This window comes from Schistocerca serialis, chromosome 3 (assembly GCF_023864345.2).
Source record: "Schistocerca serialis cubense isolate TAMUIC-IGC-003099 chromosome 3, iqSchSeri2.2, whole genome shotgun sequence".
In the NCBI taxonomy this organism is placed as follows: domain Eukaryota; kingdom Metazoa; phylum Arthropoda; class Insecta; order Orthoptera; family Acrididae; genus Schistocerca; species Schistocerca serialis.
In genome coordinates this window covers 867814334-867833747 of record NC_064640.1, presented here as the reverse complement: position 1 = coordinate 867833747, position 19414 = coordinate 867814334, and the positions used below count along the sequence as shown (strand labels likewise).

The 19414-nt window shown below is 36.3% G+C and overlaps 1 protein-coding gene across 1 annotated transcript; it reads right to left on the bottom strand.

Annotated features, from left to right (window-relative positions):
- Positions 1-301: 301 nt before the first annotated feature.
- LOC126471010 (heme transporter hrg1-B-like) lies at positions 302-9199 on the bottom strand. The gene is made up of 3 exons (XM_050099069.1): positions 8886-9199; positions 8069-8242; positions 302-846 (listed from the first exon to the last, which is right to left on the bottom strand). Exons 1-3 carry the CDS (start codon positions 9019-9021, stop codon positions 701-703), a joined length of 456 nt encoding a protein of 151 aa, XP_049955026.1. The 5' UTR covers positions 9022-9199; the 3' UTR covers positions 302-700.
- Between the last annotated feature and the right edge of the window lie 10215 nt (positions 9200-19414).

Below are 19414 nucleotides of genomic sequence, written 5' to 3'. Positions count from 1 at the left end.
GGGAGTCCCCAGGTTTCACGATTTACATTACCCACAATCAAAGCAGACTTGCATCAGCCCTTCATACAGCTCTTAGGCAGCACAGGATTCAGCTATTAACTGTGACTGTAACAGTCTGAATGTTACACTAAAACTACTATACAAGTATTAATACAAACTTTGCAATGCAGAAATTTGATTTCCATAAGGTCCAGTCTGTGCCTTCACACATTTCAGCCTTAAATCACAGTCAACTCCAATGCAACAATGACAAAATTGGTGGGGTAACAGTGGGAAGCAACTGAAAATAATAGTAGCCCAATTCTACTAAAATATTTATTTAAAAAATTCTGTAAGGATATCAAAAGCACACATCAAAGCGTCAGTGAATAATTTTGAAAACACACACTTTCACAACATGTAAAAACATCTATTAAAAAAAAATCACAACTGAATGTTCCTTTAAACTGCAAAGATTAGAGTTGGAACTCACAGGGCATATTTTCTTACCTCCATCTCACAAAAATATATTTTCAAACACATTCACAGTTCAATACTTCAGAGCTTTTCACAGTATCTTTTCCATCATTAATGTCAATATTACTCTTCCCTGTACATATGAAGTAACCTCAAGTTGTGGTTTAGGGATAAAACATATCACACTGCTCCCATGTCCAATACACATGCAATGAAATGCATTGGCTAAATAAATTTTATCATGCTACTGTGGATCATCACGCAGCAACTCCAATGATCTCAGGTATTTCCTGTATTTTGTGCAAATGACCATTATAGCAGCTCCCCACTTAACAGTCATCATAGTCCAAACTGCTGGTATTATTGTACTCTTTCCAACAGGAAACACAGCTGAAAGAATATACAGAAATAAACACACAGTAAGACAACTTTTAGTGTAGAAAAATAGAAATAAAATATAGCTTAGGACAATCATGTCAATAGTCACCAAGATGCTACATTAAATACTAAGAAATGTCTACTACAACTGTGAAACTGGCATGTTCCATGTCACAGTGAGATGCTGCAATTATGATCCATGGAACATGCAGTTAACTAAATTATGATTCCTGATGCCTGTAGTAAATACAGTTAACTGACATGGCAAATATTATAAATTAAAGATAGAAACAATTTTTTGCATAAACCATAAAACATCCTTTGGGCACCAAATACCAAATATTCTAAGTTAATGCTATACATTCATCAAAAGAAATTTTCCACTGTAGTTTGATACTGGTCGCGTGTGGGAAACTACTGATCCTTCCCATTCACTTTGACCCATAATCTCATCAAATAGCAACCATTATCCACCCATCAAAATCTGATGTAGGCAATTTAAAATTGTGTGAACTCACAACCCAAGTCACACCTTCCAACCTAGCTTAGACCTCTGATCACACTACTGACATTACAAAAAACAACATACTATCAGTGATTGTTCTATCTGCACATATATGACTTCACATGCCCCATCTTTATGATATGGATGAATGCAGACATCCTTTTAATAGGTTCAATCCCCACAGCTGTCTGCACTGATTCAGATGTACCACGATTGTTTTCAAATGGTAGGTAACATCTCTCAACACAACTGAACATAAGATGATATTACAATAACTAAATTATTATAAATGAAAATTATATTAGAAACAACATTATAAAACAAAAATAACATCAGCATGTAAGTCATTATATAAGAAATATAGTCTCAATATTATGCAAAGGAAAGTTGCCACTCACCATATAGCACAGATGCTGAGTCGCAGATAGGCCCAACAGAAAGTATGTGCCTATCTACGACTCAGCACCAACACTATATGGTGAGTGGCAACTTTCCTCTTCATAATATTGTTACATTCCATCCTGGATTTTCCATTGTTTGAATAAATATAGTCTAACACATGCTATTTAAGTCAGAAGTTCTGCTGAGTTCTAATTTGTCTTAACACTTGTCAGAAATGTCTCCTAAGAATTTTGGCTGATGGGTACAATCACTTATAAATACCTTCAGAAATGAAAGAAGCGTTAGTTTCATGTTCCATGGATCAGTTTCATGATAAATTGTTATGATGTAGAATGAGCCATTTCCACAAACACCACAAATTAATTTGTAAATATGGGTATATGTCAAAAGTTTAAAAAAAAACTTCTTATTAAATGTACATATGTGAGTTAGTAATTCCTGCCAACCACTTTTTTACACAATCATTGCAATAATATTAATTATTCTATGGAACATAAGAAGTTGTCATGGAGAAACTGAAAGTTTGTTTTCATGTTTCACTCTGCTGTCTGTCTGACATTTTTGCATCACTGGGTAAGTTATAAAAATTTTTTTGTTGTGGCACTGTGCACCCCTTTTGCGCTAAAGGCAACCTTAATGTGGAGTAATGAATGTCAGTTTTCCTACTGGTATTGGAAATATGTAAATCATTGTTCCTTTTGAATTTTAGTGGATTATTAACAACAAAATTCATGAAGGACAAATACACTGTGAAGCAGTAGTCACAATACCAAACCCTTTAAATGTCTACACAATGACTGTGGGTGAACACCACATATTTTTACAGCACATTTTTACACAATAACAAATTCCTTTCTACAGATGAGTTACCCCATAACATTGTTTATTATGACATTACTGAATGAAAAAATGCAAAACATGTAACTTACCGATTACCCGCAAGATTTTCAATAATTCTCAGTATAAAAGTGGCTGAACTAAGTTGTTTTCAGAGTTCCAAAATGTGCCTTTTCCAGTTTAAATTCTCATCAATATGGACACCCAAGAATTTTGAAGTTTCCACGCTATTTATTATTTCCTTACCATGTGTTACACTTATCATTTATATAACACCACACAAATATATCCACTTATAATTGGTGTAGTACACCTAGAAGCACAGAACTGAATATGTTGTGTCTTTTTACATTTTAGAGTGAGACGATTAACAACAAACCAGTCAATGATACTTTTAAGAACCCTGTTTATCATTTCTTCTGTTGCTGTATGTATGCTTGGACTGATTACAATACTAGTGCCATCTCCAAAAAGAACTATTTCTGCTTGTTGTATATTATGTGGAAGATCATTTATATGTATGAGGAATGATAGCAGACCCAAGACTGGGAACTGGGAAACTCCATATGTGAATTCTCCCCAATCAGAAAAACTTCTCCATACTACACTGGCTGAATCACTAAATACAACTTTCTGCATTCTTTTGGTTAGATATGACATTACCCATTGATTGGCTATAACATCAATCCCATAAAACATCAATTTATCTAGGAGAATACAGTGATTCACACAGTCAAGTGTCTTAGATAGGTCACAGAAAATACCAACTGGCACTATTTTGCTATTTAATGCCTGTAAAATTTGGTGAGTGATCATGTAAATGGCATTTCAGTACTGCATCTTTTCTTGAAATCCAAACTGAGATTTCCTCAGGATATTATTGCTTCCAAGGTGAGAAATTATTCTAGAATGCATCACCTTATCCAAAATTTTGGAAACTGATTTTAGCAACAAAACAGGTCAACAGTTACTGAGATCTCTCCTGTCACCTATCTTAAATAGGGGGTTGACAATGGCGTATTTCAGTCTCTCTGGAAACATTGAGTTACTGATACATTACATATTTTGGATAAGACAGGGCTTATAATATGGGAGCTAATCTTTAGTACTCTATTGGAACCACCACCAAAACCAGATCTTTTATTTTTGAGAGATATCTAACTTTATTGATTTCAGAAGGACAAGTTGGTAATACATTCATATGACTGAATTTTATGAGAGTTACTTTTCCTCAAACTGCTGTGCTTTTTCTCCTTTACTGTTTATACCTATGCTTTCTACTATATATAAGAAACGATTATTAAACATATCTGCTACCAGTTACTGATCATTTATAGTCCTTCCATTTAGTTCAGTAGTGATGTTCTCCTGTTCTGTGGCATCATCCTGTCTTATTTCACTACATTCCACACAGACATAAGTCTGTCGTCAGAGTTACTGATTTCTGACATAATGTGCACAGTCTCTGATTTGTCAATAGCTTTTCTTAGGGCAATTTTGAGAAGTTTTGTTCTTGCGAACACATACAATTCCCTTTTCCTTTCACAAGATACTTTAATCGCTCTATTGACCCATAGTCTTCTACATGACTGTTTATTACCTGCCTGATTAGCTTAAGCAGCAAACTACTTTCAGTCAATGATATGAATTTATAATGGTATAGATTAAATTTTATTTTGTTCAATACGAATTTCATCCCGTGGAAAGTGTTCTTTAAAACTTTTTTCGTGGAGTCATTAATTATTCTAACTGATTTCCACTGAGGAGTATCCATATTGTAAGGCACTATGTTAGTTTATTCTAACTGCATTGTGATCACAAAGAGCATTTGTTATTGGGTAAATAAATATTTTCTTGCTTTGAGATTCACCAAAGAAAACATTATCAATTATGGCCCTAGTGTCTTTATCAACCCATGCTGGTAATTACCAAGGTCAAATTTTAGGATCCAAATACAGTTTCCATATCATTTTTTCCGACCAGAATCCTTTAGAAAATCTGCACTGAAGTAACCACATACTATTAAACGCTTGCTGCTATCTGAGAGATAGGATAGTAAAGAACCCACATCCCTCAAACAATTCCAAATTTTATAGTCAGTATCTATATACAGTTACAATTAAAAGTGTATTAATTCACAAGCCCACACGTATGTGCTGACCACCACAAATTCTACTAGTCTCAATGTTTCTGAACTTGTGCTCAGTCTCAATATATGTAACAACTCCTACTTTTCCCATATTAGTACTGCATGAGAACGATGACAGTCTAATATTTTATACGCAACCTACCTGACCCTGTGGTTATGTGGTGCTCAGATAGCCACACGATATGTATCTTTTCAGAGCTCTAAATTTTCCAAACAGACAAGAAGCTTCTCTACCTTATTATTATGTGGACAGTATATCATGGCAGTCAGCCATGACAGTAAACAAATGAGAACATTGGCTGCCCGAGTGGTGAGGAAGGAGTGGGAGAATAAGTCCCTCCACCCTCTGAGAGGGCTGCCATCCTACATCCGCGTTCTGTGCTTCCACGGAAACAGGACTGACATAAGGGTCAAAGGGATTGCTCTGACTACTTCTGTTATAGAGAGTTGCATTCGAATCCCTCTATGCAACAGGATTATAGTCTTTTCACTCATTTAAAAGTAAGGAAAAAAAAACAAGCAATCCACAACACAAAGCAAATTGGAGTACACAATGCATTTGGTAGTGGCTAGAGCACAACTGTTTGCTACAGTTGGCAGTAGTGGTTCAGGCCCAATCACCAACGGTATCTTCTTACGCAACCCTAGTTCAAAACACTCATCACCGAAAACTGCCACAATGTAGTGTCTGCATAAAACTCAATCGTCTAATATTTTGATGAAATAAGGTAACCTTACTTTTTCTGTTCATTCTTAAGCTTTTTTGTGGGGCTCTTCAGTTAGTATGGTTTGACTTCTTTCAAAAAACAATGGGTGCCTGAATAATGTTTGTAACCTAAAAAGGTACCTCTCTGACCCCAATAACCACAGCGATCTCTCGTCGTGAGATCTCCCCCCCCCCCCCCCCCTTTTCAAGAAGCTCAGCCAACCTCTCTTCCCCTCTCCTACTCAGGTGTAGACCATGTCTCCCAATTGTATATACAAATTAGATACAATATACATTAAGATAATTGAAGAAAATGGGTCGTAGATGCTATAAAATCAAAACCAACATTTGATTTAAGATGAAAATGAGAAAGGAACCCCAAAATACATTGTGCTAAACAAGCCTAAAATGAGATAGCAGAAACAGAAAATTAAGTTAAAAAGGTTGAATTGCAAACATCAGAAATTCATCAAAAGGCTATTTTCCCCTCAGCTCTTGGTTTAAATTCAGTACCCTGCTAGCAGTAAGGCTGTTAGTGACAAAAACTACTAACTTAAGTGAACAGGCAAATTCATGGAATAATCCACTGCATTACAGCACAAAAACAATGACTGCATGCTGGATTTAATTTTGCCTTAAATACCACATTCAAGTTTAGGTTGCTATAGTATTCCTATTACAATCACAACGTGTTTCATGCAGCTACTCATCAGGGCCAAACCATTATACCTCCACTCACATCTGGTGAGAATTTGAAAAGGTGATAAATATATTCAACATTCGTGGTGAAGGAATAGTTCATAAAATTTAGTTCTGAAACTGAACACAGATTTTCACACACTACCATGGGCACGAAGACACCACTAACATATTCCTTTTATACTATCACACAAACGTCTCATGTCATTCACTAACTGGCCAATTCTAATTTTGAATAATTAGGTAAGTACTGAAAATGCTACAATAATCTAACAGTTATATTACAAACAATAAACACTATCATGACATCACATTATTTGACCACTGCATTGGAGGATCATGATACTGATAGTACAACTCAGATGCATACTCATGATGTACCAAGTACATGATAATATTCTATGTATAATTAGATGAAAGATATAAAAAAACCTAACCACTTCTAAGCACATTAAATGTGCATGACTAGAAAGACAAAAATGTATTAGCAGTCCTACATGGGGAAAAAAAAAAAAAAACAGGATGCACTTTATGCATAAATGTACATCTTGATTGCACATTACTACACAATTAACAATGACTTGTTTCAGCCTATGCCATCATTGGATCATTAGGAGTATTCCAATGGGAGTACCAACATCATATAATCAGTACATGCAAGTAAATGACCATGTGCATTTGCACATGTAGCTTCATGTACTAAATATGTTATGTTTGATCCTGTATGACAATACTTCTGATGATCATGGGAAGCCAAAACTGGTCATTGTAAATTGTATAGTAATTTGCAGACAAGACAGACATTTATGAGTAAAGTGGCAACATGATCAACAACTTGTTCATAGATTTCAGGTCTTCAATCGGTAGGCCTAAACATGATATAGGTGTGGGCAATACTACCTTAAGAAATCTCATAGCAAAAGCAGTTGTCTTAATTATTTCAAAATGCACCAGTGTGATGACTGTTACGTTTAAAGGGCCAAATGTATACAAGAAATGCCACAAGTAATAAGTGTGTAATTCTGTATATCAGATGTACTTTAATGTCACACAGACGAGTGGGTTCTGTTTATAAGGTCTTTTAGGTAAATGTAGTTTTGCCATGGTCCACAAAAATTTCAAGTAGTGATGTAGCAATAAACTGCACCCTTGTCATTTTCCAGACTAATACAGGTCCTTCATCCACAATTCTCAATTGGCAATCTTATGAATAGTTAAGCTCACCACATCTCAGAGTCAGTAATGAAAATAAATAAATAAATATTCTCTTTGGGTGCATCATGAGCACAGAAGATTCCAGTTTTTATTGACAAAACAAGAGGTATTATTTAATAAATTTTTCTGTCATATATGAAAGAGTTCCAATGACTGATATGAACATAGGTGACTATTACGATAACAGTACTGGTAGTGAATTTTGTTTCCTCTAGAGAGATTTTCTGCCATAGCCTCAATCATTTGTAAATAAAAGTACAAAAAAATTCTCACAATTATATATAATGGCAGCACCAAAATTTAGATTCAGTTCTTAAGCTGAAAAAATCCATTATTGCGAATTTTACACACCATTGTCCTCATTAAGTATATCCCACTGCCAAAAACAGTTTTCAAAATGCAACTGATAGTGATGACAAAATACTCTACACACTCCCTCCTCATACTGTAGATCTATTTACGACAGAAAAATTTCCATAGCAGCTCACCACACATGTGCAATCAACATATGTAAATGCTAATATTTACAAGGTATTTTTCCCCTCCTTTAACTAACATATCTGGCAGCCAAACCGAATGATTATATCAATGTAACACAAAGGTTTACGTGTTACAGCAGTAAGATACTGTCACAGAGATATTAAATAAAAACGAACGAAAAAAATTAGTATTACTTATACTTACTGTTTTAATTGCAAACTCGTAAACAATTTATACTTACTTGTTTTGTAGTACAGCGTGAGAAAAATGTACCACACAAAGCCTGCTGTGCCCAAAACTGTGGCCACAAAACCAAAATCACATATCCTGTTTAATGTCTCAATTGAATGCCATAACGAAAGTCTTCCTCTTGCGTGCAGGTAATCCAAATGAAGAACAAGGGCTGCACAAACACCTATAAAAGTACAACCGGTAAATACTTGATAAATTAGAGAGGGGGGGGGCGGGGGGGAGAAAATCTTGACAAGCTTCTGCATTAGACCTTCGGGTGAACGAAATTCAACAAATGCTATGCATATATCTACATGCGAAGTAATCTCTGGCTACTTGCCAAATGTAATCTTCTGGGGATTTCTGTGCTTTTATCTTTCTATTACGGAGGTCCGGCCGAGGCTCAACGGATACTCGAGTGATTTTGGACATCATTTCATGTCTCTCTCGTAACTACACACACGAAATAATAAGGTTCAGCTTTCCACGAACACAGCTTGCATGAAGAAATTATTTTCTGGTACCAATGGCAAAACTTCAATGTTTACTAAACCTGCCACAAAGTGGCACTGCGCTTCCTTAGGTTCCGGTATGCCACACGTTTCTCAATCACAAAAATTACGTGTTTTACTTACACTTTTAAGAGCAAACAAATGTTTTGCTTTACCGCCAAAAAGAGCGCAAAACGTCATTCACTGCATGCCACTGAATGAATAACGCTACCCGGACTGCAGCTGATGGGTCTTGTCATTTAGTAACAATGTTTCTTCCTAAAGGCTCCTAAAAAACTATATGTATATTTTGTAAACAGTGACAATTCCATTTACCTGAAAATAGTCCCCAAACAGACGCTTCATAATTCCGATACGGATTCATTAGAAACACAACAAACGCCGCAAAAGAGGCTGCTGTTGCCAGAAGACATAACGAAAGCAAGGCGATATTTTTACAGGATAAGGCCATTATGCTTCACAAGTAACTTAAAATATCATTTCAGTCTACAAACACCAGTAGTAATTCACACCACTGACACATTCACCCCTTTCCTCCAACTGTCAGTAGCAAACACCGACAGCAACACGGTATTTCCCCCACACACATGACAATCACAAGTATCTACTGGAAGCGTCCTTTTCCAAAGTCCTTCTACCAAAGATAATAATAAAACTTCACCAATGCCGTTCGGTATATCGCATGAAAATGTTCTTGTTGCGCGGATATTAGAGTTTTCTGTACATAGATCCTTGGGGTATTACTTCAATCACAGAATATGTTCATTCGTTTGAATCCGCAGCAAGGCATATCAGTTACTATATATAATACGAATTCAAATAACTACTGTTCAGTATCGATAACAGACTCCGAAGCGTAAGGATTGTATTGGGGCTCATGTTGCGAGTGGCGGGTTGTATGAACTTCACAGAAGCGCGCACTTAAAGTAAACTGTTTCAAAACCTTACGAAATTTGCTTTTGACATAAATAAATGGACATTTATTACATTTTATTAGGCAAAAAAATTTCTCTATGATAGTACATTACCAATCCTTATTTTTTCATCAAAGGAAAATATTACAATTTTGTGGGAATTAAGCAGGTAATACAATGAAAGTCGGTAGCTCAAAATATACATACACAGACTACATAAGTTTGCCAACCCGATATTTATTAGTTTCTCCATGTTCCGATGATGTACTTCGCAACTGTTTGTTTACTTAAACGCGGCATTTGCTTGAAATGATTTAAGATATCATAAACGGCGAGGCAGTGGCGGTTTAACACCCAAGCGACACAAGCCGCTGCTTGGGGCACCAAGCGAGAAGGGACGCCAGAGCCGCTACAACTGCAGACTCCCACATTTCTATACAGGTCGGATCACAATTATCAGCGACTGCTTGGGGCACGAAGCTGAGAGGGGCGCTCAAGTGCAACATTTGTATACAGCGCACATAACAATTTGTACCTAAAACTGATGCATGTAAAGGTGCGCGAGAGAAAAGTGGGGGACTGGGGGGGGGGGGGGGGCATCGCCAAATGATAAGACACTTGTGTGGAAAAATGTACTTGAAGCGGACCTGCCAAAATGGTCGGATGGAGCAAACTCTACCCTCCAGCTGCACTGCCTCATTCATTTAATCCTTGTTGTACAATGATATTTGATTTACATGAAATTCTCTCCAGATAATGTATAATATGAAAATAGTTTCGATCTTCATCGCTGCGCACACTAAGGACACTCGCTGGTGACTCCTGGGTGTTGAACATGGTGTTGCACCCCTTGCACCAATGCAAGTCTGTTCATGAAACCTACTCTACACTAATAAACATTCAATGCTGCGAAATGGTTTGAGTCTTATCTAAAAGGAAACAAAGGGTGTCGTTGCAAAATCCCTTTGCAGGAAGCAGTCAGTCTTCATCTGATTGGGAATAATTACATGTGGTGTTCCACAGGTTTCCATCTTGGGTCCATTGATTTTTCTTGTGTACATTAATAACCTCTCGTCTGTTACATTGCCAGATGCTAAGTTTGTTTTGTTTGCAAATGATACAAACTTTGCAATAAGTAGCAAGTCAAGTACAGATTTAGAAACAGCTGCTAATCAAATTTTCACTGACATTAATAAATGGTCTAAAGCTAATTCACTGTCATTAAACTTTGAGAAGACTCACTATACGCAGTTCAGAACCTGTAAAAGATTTCCTTCCAGCATGTGTATAACATATGGAGACATGCAGATCGAAGAGGTTGACAGTGTTAAATTTCTAGGATTACACCTCGATAATAAATTCAGTTGGGAAGGGCATACCACAGAATTGCTTAAGTGCCCAAACAAGTCTGTATTTGCAGTGAGAATGATGTCAGATGTAGGAGATATAAATATTAAAAACCTTGCATACTTTACTTACTTTCATTCTATTATGTCATACGGGATCATATTCTGGGGTGACTCATCAACCTGAGCAAAAGTTTTTAGGGTGCAAAAGCATGTCATAAGAATGATTTGTGGTTTAAATTCCAAAAATCATGTAGGCACCTGTTCAAGGAACTTGGTATTCTAACCATTGTTTCTCAGTATCTTTATTCCTTAATGAAATTTGTTGCAAGTAATATATCTTTATTTCCAACCAATAGCTCAATACATAGTTTCAACACTAGGAATAAGAACATCTACATAAAGACCTAAAATCACTTACCTTGGTATGAAAACGGGTCCAATATTCAGGTACACAGATTTTCAATAAATTGCCAGCAACCATTAAAAACTTGGTTTCAGATACAGCACGATTTAAACAGAGTGAAAGGCTTTTTGATAGGCAACTCCTTCTACTCTACGGAGACTGTTAAGTTAGATTAAGTAAAAATGTCTGTTAGATTTCCGTTTTGACAGCACTTGGTCATGACAGTCAAGATTAGGTATTTTTTGAATGATAAATGTATTAATACAGTGTAACAATGTTTCATTCTGACAGCATGTTAATTCTGTAAATATTAGCTGTTCCAGTTAACTGCTTTGTATTCACCTACTTTGGCAATCTCCTAACAAATGATCAGGGTAGTAAGTATTATATTGAAATGTTTTATCTTTTTATGTTATACTTTCTGACATGTTTCACACCACAAGAATCATCTCATTTTTTGGGTCTATGGAATGAAAACTGAATCTAATCTAATCTAATGTAATCAACTATGATCCATGCATGCCTTCATGTCCTCCCTTCACTCCACATGAAAAAATGAGTCAGCATCCCCCCCTATGATGAATGGTATGTTCAGCTCAAAATAATGACCACACATTACTATCATGTGCTTTAGATCTTAACACACGATTTTCTTTTAAAAGTACCACATTATGATGAAGTGTTGTAATGTGACAGGGTGTGGTTATCCCTTTCATTATTAACCAATACCATGAGGCCTCTAAGTAATATTTAATAGTGTAATATGCATTATTCATGAAGAATGTTTTAACGGTCTTTTTAAACAAATATATTTTTGTTATCTTTTTTATTTTGTTGGGCAAATTATTGTACAATTTTATTTTGTGATAGAAAATTCTGTTTTGAGCTTTTAGAACTATTAGTGGAGTACTTAATAATGTTTTCTATGATATGCACAAAAGACTGGTAGGTGTACTCACTAGATGCAGAAAGGCTATCCAGTTTTTTTTAAATAATTCTTCACTAAGTGCCTTAGTACTGTTTCTAATTATTATTCTTATGACCCATTTCTGCACAAATTGTGTCTATATTTTGCGTCTTTGATCCCCAGAGAAGAATCCCATAGCTAAGAATTGAGCGTTCTTAGGAATATTATGTCACCACAAGACATTGGTTGTTACAAAATGATGATAAAATAGTAAAATAAAATACTGATGACATTCTTTTTGCCAGTATCTTTTTGTGTTCATTCCATGTTAACTGATAATCAATGTTCATCCCTAATAACCTTATGTTTGTCACACAATGTATAGATTTATCATGTGTACTTAATGTGACATAGTTGTTTTCACTATTTATTCCAAAGTGCATACCATTTGTTTCTCCGTGTTCAATATTAATTTATTACATACTGTCCAATCATAAACATCCTTGAGGCTTTCATTTACTTTCTCTAGGAGGAGTTCTGGTGTTTTATCATGTCTATGATATTATTATCAGTGACAAAACTTTTTTCTCCATGTCTTACACTGTCTAAAAAGTCACTGACCCAATACACTATCCCGCAGCACATCTCTCATATTTACTGCTATTTTCTACTGTTATGTGAATGATAGTGGGCTGTTTAATAACAGAGCTGACATTTGTTAATATTTTTAAGTTGTACAGTTATTTACCTGATAGTTAACTGAGGATTGTAAAGTAATTATACAAGTGGAATCAATAATTATACATCTTATGTATACTCTGATTCCAGAAGAAACTGCTGAAGCTTCAAATTTGGTATTCAACAGCTGTAATTATCATTAGTTATTGTCTATATTTTCTTTGACATAACTGCATCTCTGTTATTTATGCTAGAATCTTGTAATTGTCTTCTTTAGTTTGTGTTTCATAAGTATTGAGACTTTGCTCATTAACCTAATGTGAAATCTTATAGTTCAGCCTGTGTAATATCATATGTTTTGAAATCCTGAAGCCACAAAAGGAAAACAGGGACTAGGTGCATGTTAGTTGAGTTGGGGATACACTTTGTGAACAGTAGAGTTTCAAAAAAAGATTAGGAGAAAGTGTTTGTGTGGTTGTCATGTTACACACAGCTTTTAAGTGGTGTTCAGAGTTGTTCTGTGGAGCTCACAGAATTTCAGCATGGTCAATAGACTGGCTACCAGTACTATTGACATAACAGGTGGATTGTGGAGATTTGCATGATTGTAAGTACAACTACTGAAACTATTTCCAGTTCTTTACTTTAACTGCTGTGTAAATGTCAAGGAACGTCCACAGCCAAAATGTGAGCAGACCTAGTCCTGATCTGCGACTGCCGGTCTACAACTGTGCCTGTACTGTCTACTAATGTCCATATACTGAGCCAATCAGAGTGTCCAAGGCTGGCAAGAGCGGCACTTACGTTCACTTTTTGCAGAGGTTGCTCCCCAGCATGGCACGGTCCTATTCTGTGCACCGTTGGCCGATGTTGTTCCACAGCCTTTTCTGGTCTTCCATTCTTCATCTTCATTCCAGCACTTGTGGTTACACCAGAACACTAATCAACCCTGTGCAAGTAACTTCATCTCTGCATAACTTTTGCAATCTACATGCACTTGAACCTACTTACCGTAAGCAAGACTTGTTCTCCATCTCCAATAATACCTCCTCCCAAACAAGGTTCCCACCATTTACTAATTGATGATTCTTTGAAGCTTCAGGATATGTTCTGTCCTACCAATTGAGACCTTCTTTGCAACAAGTTATGCCATAAATTCCTTTTCTGCTCAGTTCAATTCAGTCATTAGTCACCTGATCTACCTATCTTAGATTCAGCACTCTTTTTAGTACCACATTTTAAAGGCTTCTATTTTCTTCTTGTCTGAAATGTTTATCACCCATATTTCATTTATGTATAATTTACACTCTAGACAAATGCCTTCAGCAAAGACTTCCTAACATTAAACTCTTTATTCAATGCTAACAAATTTCTCTTTTTTATTAATATTTTTTTTAATGTTAAAAAACTTTTAATGCCTAGACCACAAGTTCCATTCTACTATTAAAGCATGATGACTAGATTTGGTTGCTCTCTACGAGCATATTCAGAGCATTCAAATCATAAAAAAAGATGAATATGCTTTGAAAAACATCATCATTAGCTACAGTCATGCAGTGACATGCATTCGTACTATGGGCCAACAAAACTAGAACAGTATATAATTAAAAGCTTCATTGAGAGTGAGCCATGTTGAAAACCATAATCTCACAAGACGCAGGTAATAAAGAAGGAAAATGGCCAGTTGTAGTTGTAAAAATTCCCATTATTTACAATTGTACAACTGATATCATAGAGAGAAAAGTATTAGCAACAGTAACAAGAATTGTCAGCTGTTCCATATTCTGGCTTACAAAGGAGTGATTTATCATGGTGTATAAAATGGTCATCCTTATAAAAGTGCACAAGTTGAAGATCGAAAGTAAAATGCCATGAACCCAACCAGTATAACAAGACATGTCAAAACTAACTGAACTATGCAAGGGCTCCAGCTGGCCAAGAAAAGAAGCCCACAAGACTGTTGTCTTCTGGAATTTTGCTTTAATCTTCACCTTGTGCACATTTACTAGAATGACTGTTTTATAGTGCATTATGAATTACTCCTATGTAAGCCAGGCAATGGGACAGCTGACAGTTCTTGTTGCCACTGCATATACTTTTCTCACTATTACAGCCTTGTTGGTTACTTCGGTTGGCCAGCAGGAACCCTTGCATAATTCAGTTACTTTGACATGTCTTGCCAGGCTGGTTGGGCGTCAGTTAGTTTACTTTTAATCTTCAACTTGTGCATTTTTATAAGGCTGACTGTTTTATATGCCATGATGAAACACTCCTTTGTAAGCCAGGCTATAGAGCAGCTGCCAGTTCTTATTATCATTGTATATACCTTTCCCACTATAATATCTGCTGTACGGCTGCAAATAATGGATATTTGACGCAATTTTTACTAAAACAACTGGCCACTTTCCTTCTTTATTACCTAAATGTTGCAAGATTATGGTTTACAACATGGCTTGCTCGCAATGAAGCTTTAAACTACATACTGTTCTAGTCTTGTTGGTCCATAATATGAATGCATGTCATTGCATGACTGTAGCTAATGACAATATTTTTCAATGCATATTCAAGTTTTTTTGTGATACGGTTATAGAGAGCAATCAAATCTAGTCATAATGCTGTAATTGTAGAATGAAAATTGTGGTCCAAGCATAAAAAGTTTTTTAACATTACATTTTTTTATTTATGAAAACGTTAAATTCCTGATAATGTCAGGACTCAATGAATTTCTCTTTTTTGGAAACTTTTCTTGCTGTTACCAGCCTGGGTTTTATGTCCTTCCTACTTCAGGCACTATCATTTATTTTGCTGCCCAAGTCCCAAAACTCATCTATTACTTCTAGTGTCACATTTCCTATTTGAATTCTCTCGGCTTCAATAGATTTAATTTTACTCATTCCGTTACTGTTGTTTTTACTTTAATTGCTATTCATCTTATAAATTCTTTTCAAGACACTATCCACTTGGGTAAGCTACCCTTCAAAGTCCTTTGCCATCTGTGACAGAACTGCAATGTCATCAATGACCCTCAAAGTTCTTATTTCCTCCCTTCCCAAATTTCTTCATGATTTCCTTTTCTCCTTTCTGAATGTACCAATTGAAGAACATCGAGGATAGGCTACAACATTGTTTCATTCCCTCCTCATCTGCTGCTTCCCTTTCATGCCCTTTGCTTCTTATAACTCCGGTCTTATTTCTGTACAAGTTGTAGAGAGACTTTAGATATCTGTATGTTATCCCAGCTACCTTCAGGATATGAAAAGGTGTATCCCAGTTGATACTTTCTCTACATCTACAAATGTTATAACTGTAGGTGTGCCTTTCTTCAGTTTACATTCTAGGAAAATTTGTATGGTCAACATTGACTTGTGTGTACCTTCATTTCTCCAGACCCCTGACTGATCTTCCTCAAGGTCTGCTTCTACCAGTTTTTCCATTCTTCTGCAAATAATTTGAGTTATTATTTTTCAACTATGATTTATTAAACTGATCATTTAGTAGTATTCACACCTTTCTGTGGTTATTTTCTATGGAATTGGAAACATTCCATTCCTCTTAAAGTCTGAGGATATTTCGTATGATTTGTATATCTTGCTTTGCAGGTGGCATAGTTTTGTCATGGTATGTTCTCCTAAAGATCTTAGCCGTGCGGGGTAGCCGCACAGTCTGAGGAGCGCCTTGTCACAGTCCGCTCCCCCCCCCCCCAACCCCCCCCAACCCCTCCCCCCCCCCACCCCCCACCCCACCCCACCCCCCATCACCTATCAAAGGTTTGAGTCCTCCCTTGGGCATGGGTGTTGTCCTCAGTGTAAGTTAGTTTCAGTTAGATTAAGTAGTGCAATAGCTTAGGGACTGATGACCTCAGCAGTTTGGTCCCATAAGACCTTACCACAAACTTCCAGTTCCCAAAGATCTTAATAATTCTGAGAGAATATCATCCATCCCAGGTGTCTTGTTTCATCTCTGGTGTGTGAGTGCTCTGTCAAATTCTGCTAAAAGTATCACACCTTCTAACTCATCTTCATCAATTTCTTCTTCTCTTTAAATAACATTATCTTCAACTTTGTTTCCTTCATACAGCCCACCTATATTTTTCTCCCATCTTCCAGTTTTATCTTGATTGTTTGGTTCTGATGTACTATGTAAAATCTTGATATTCATAGAACTGCTTCCGTTTTCTATATAGGTTTATTCAGTTCTCCTGCAGGCAGCATGTATACTTTCTATAGTCATGCAGACATCTACAGCTTTATATTCCTCCTCTAGCCATTTTTGCTTCACCAGTTTACATTTTCTGTCAATCTCATTTTTAGATGTCTGTATTATTTTTTGTGTTCTTCACTTGGTGCATTTTTAAATTTTCACCTTTCATTGTTTAAAATTTATAAATTGTTTGTTAACTAGGGATTTTCCACTGGGTCCTTTTTCTGCCTTTTTGATACTCTCCTATCTTCACTATTTCATCTATCGAAGCTACCTGTACATCTTCTATTGTATTCCTGTATTTCATAGCATAAAAGTGTGCTGTTAGAATTATATGTGGTGCTCCCCCACAATCATCTTTGAGACATCTGTTTAAGGAGTTGGGCATTCTGACTACTGCTTCACAGTATATTTATTCTCTCATTAAGTTTCTTGTAAATAATGCACTATAGTTCAAAAGGAACAATTGTGTACATAATTACAATACCAGAAGGAAAAATTAGATTCAATACTCCACATTAAGGTTGCCTTTAGCACAAAAATGGGTGAACAGTGCTGCAACTAAAAGTTATAATCACCTACCCAGTGACAGAAAATGTCTGAAAAAGAGCAAAGTAAAATTTCAAAACAAACTGAGCAAGTTTCTCCTTGACAACTCCTTCTATTCTGTAGAATAATTTCCATTACTGTAAAGTGTAAAAGGTGTTGTAGGACTGACTAACTCACACCATTTGTATATCTTTTTTTCTTTTTGGAAAAAGAAACTTAGAAATGTTCAGAATGTAACCATATGCACATCTTCACCAATTTCTTCTTCCCTCTAAATAACAAAATCTTCAAGTTTGTTTCCTTCATATAGCCCACCTATATTTTTCTCCAAATGTAGAAATGTTCAGAATGTAACCATATGTACAAATTAATTTGTGATGTGAATCTAAAAATGACTTGTTCCAAATCATTATGATCTATCATGCAAAATGATTCATGGAACATGAAAATAACTAGCTAACTAACAAACTGACTCAACTGTTTCCTAAACTTCCCTTTTAAACTGTCAGTAAGCAACGATTCTTTCAATTTATCCCTGTCTCATTACCCTAATTTCATACCTTTCTGCAAGTACTTCAGTTTTAATATGCAGTTCATAAACAATAAATCATTATCTGAATAATATCTTCTCCTAGAAAGGTTTTGCAGTTCAGATTACGGTTTCCAGATCTTTGATTACCGTTACAAATTATGTCTGAGATTCACTACTGTGAGTGAGATGATTCACGCCAACACACTTGCAGCTGCAGCTGGCCACAGGGACTGGTCTCTACCCTGTTTACAAGCATCTTTCATTGTTCTTGGACCAAGTGTTGGCAATAATTCAATTGTGCTTCATGCAACATTACATTAAACTGCTTCCTCTTTCATTCCTTTCCCCAAGTCCATGTTCTCCTCCTATTTCTTTTTCCTATCATTTCCTACTATTGAATTACAGTCCTCCATCACCATTAAATTATCTGAATATTTTTTTTATCTCATCATACATTCTTTCAGTCTCATCATCAATGGCAGAGATGGTAGGCATATAAATTGTTACTACTGCAGTGGAAGTTGATCTATTCCTCTCTTTAAATTTTCTGACCTACCTAGCCAGTTAAGAGATCTAAAATTCCCTACTCTCACTGATAGATCACCAATTTTGCTTTACCTGATGACAACCTCCACCTGTGTAGTCCCCGTGGGAGATCCGAAAGGGGGACTATTTTACCTCTGGAATATTTTACTCAAGAGAACACTATCATAATTAAGCAATACAGTAGAACTTCAGGGATGAGCCAAAACATTATGACCACTGCCCACTATGAAGTTTTATGCTGGCTGGTGGAGCTGAGGGCATATGACATGGTAAGAGGAGTGTATGTGTGGAGCAGGGACAAATGGCGAATCATCCTAGTGATGATAAGTGGCACAAATGCTACTTTGGCAAAAGCCAGATTGTTGTTGGAGCTTCCCTGGAAGTGAGCATCTCAGAAATGGTGAAGCTGGTCAGCTGATCACATGTTACTCTCATGAGCATCCATGGATAGCGATTGAAGAATGTTGGAACCAGAAGTAGGTGCCAAGAAGTTGGACGTCCATATCTCATTGTAGAACAAAGGGATTGGAGGCTTGTGCACTCTGTAAAGCAGGATAGGCAGAGATTTGTGGTAGATATGATGACAGAGTACAGTGGTGGTGCAAGCACAAGTGTTTTGTCAGTAAATTTCCATATCATTCCAAAGGTGTAAAGTCCTTTATGGTCACCCGGTACAATACAGACTTAACAACATTGTGGGGCAAGCTGGTCTGTTAGGATGTGGCAAAAGTTGACATTGCAGTACCTAAGTGGAAGAAGGGTACAG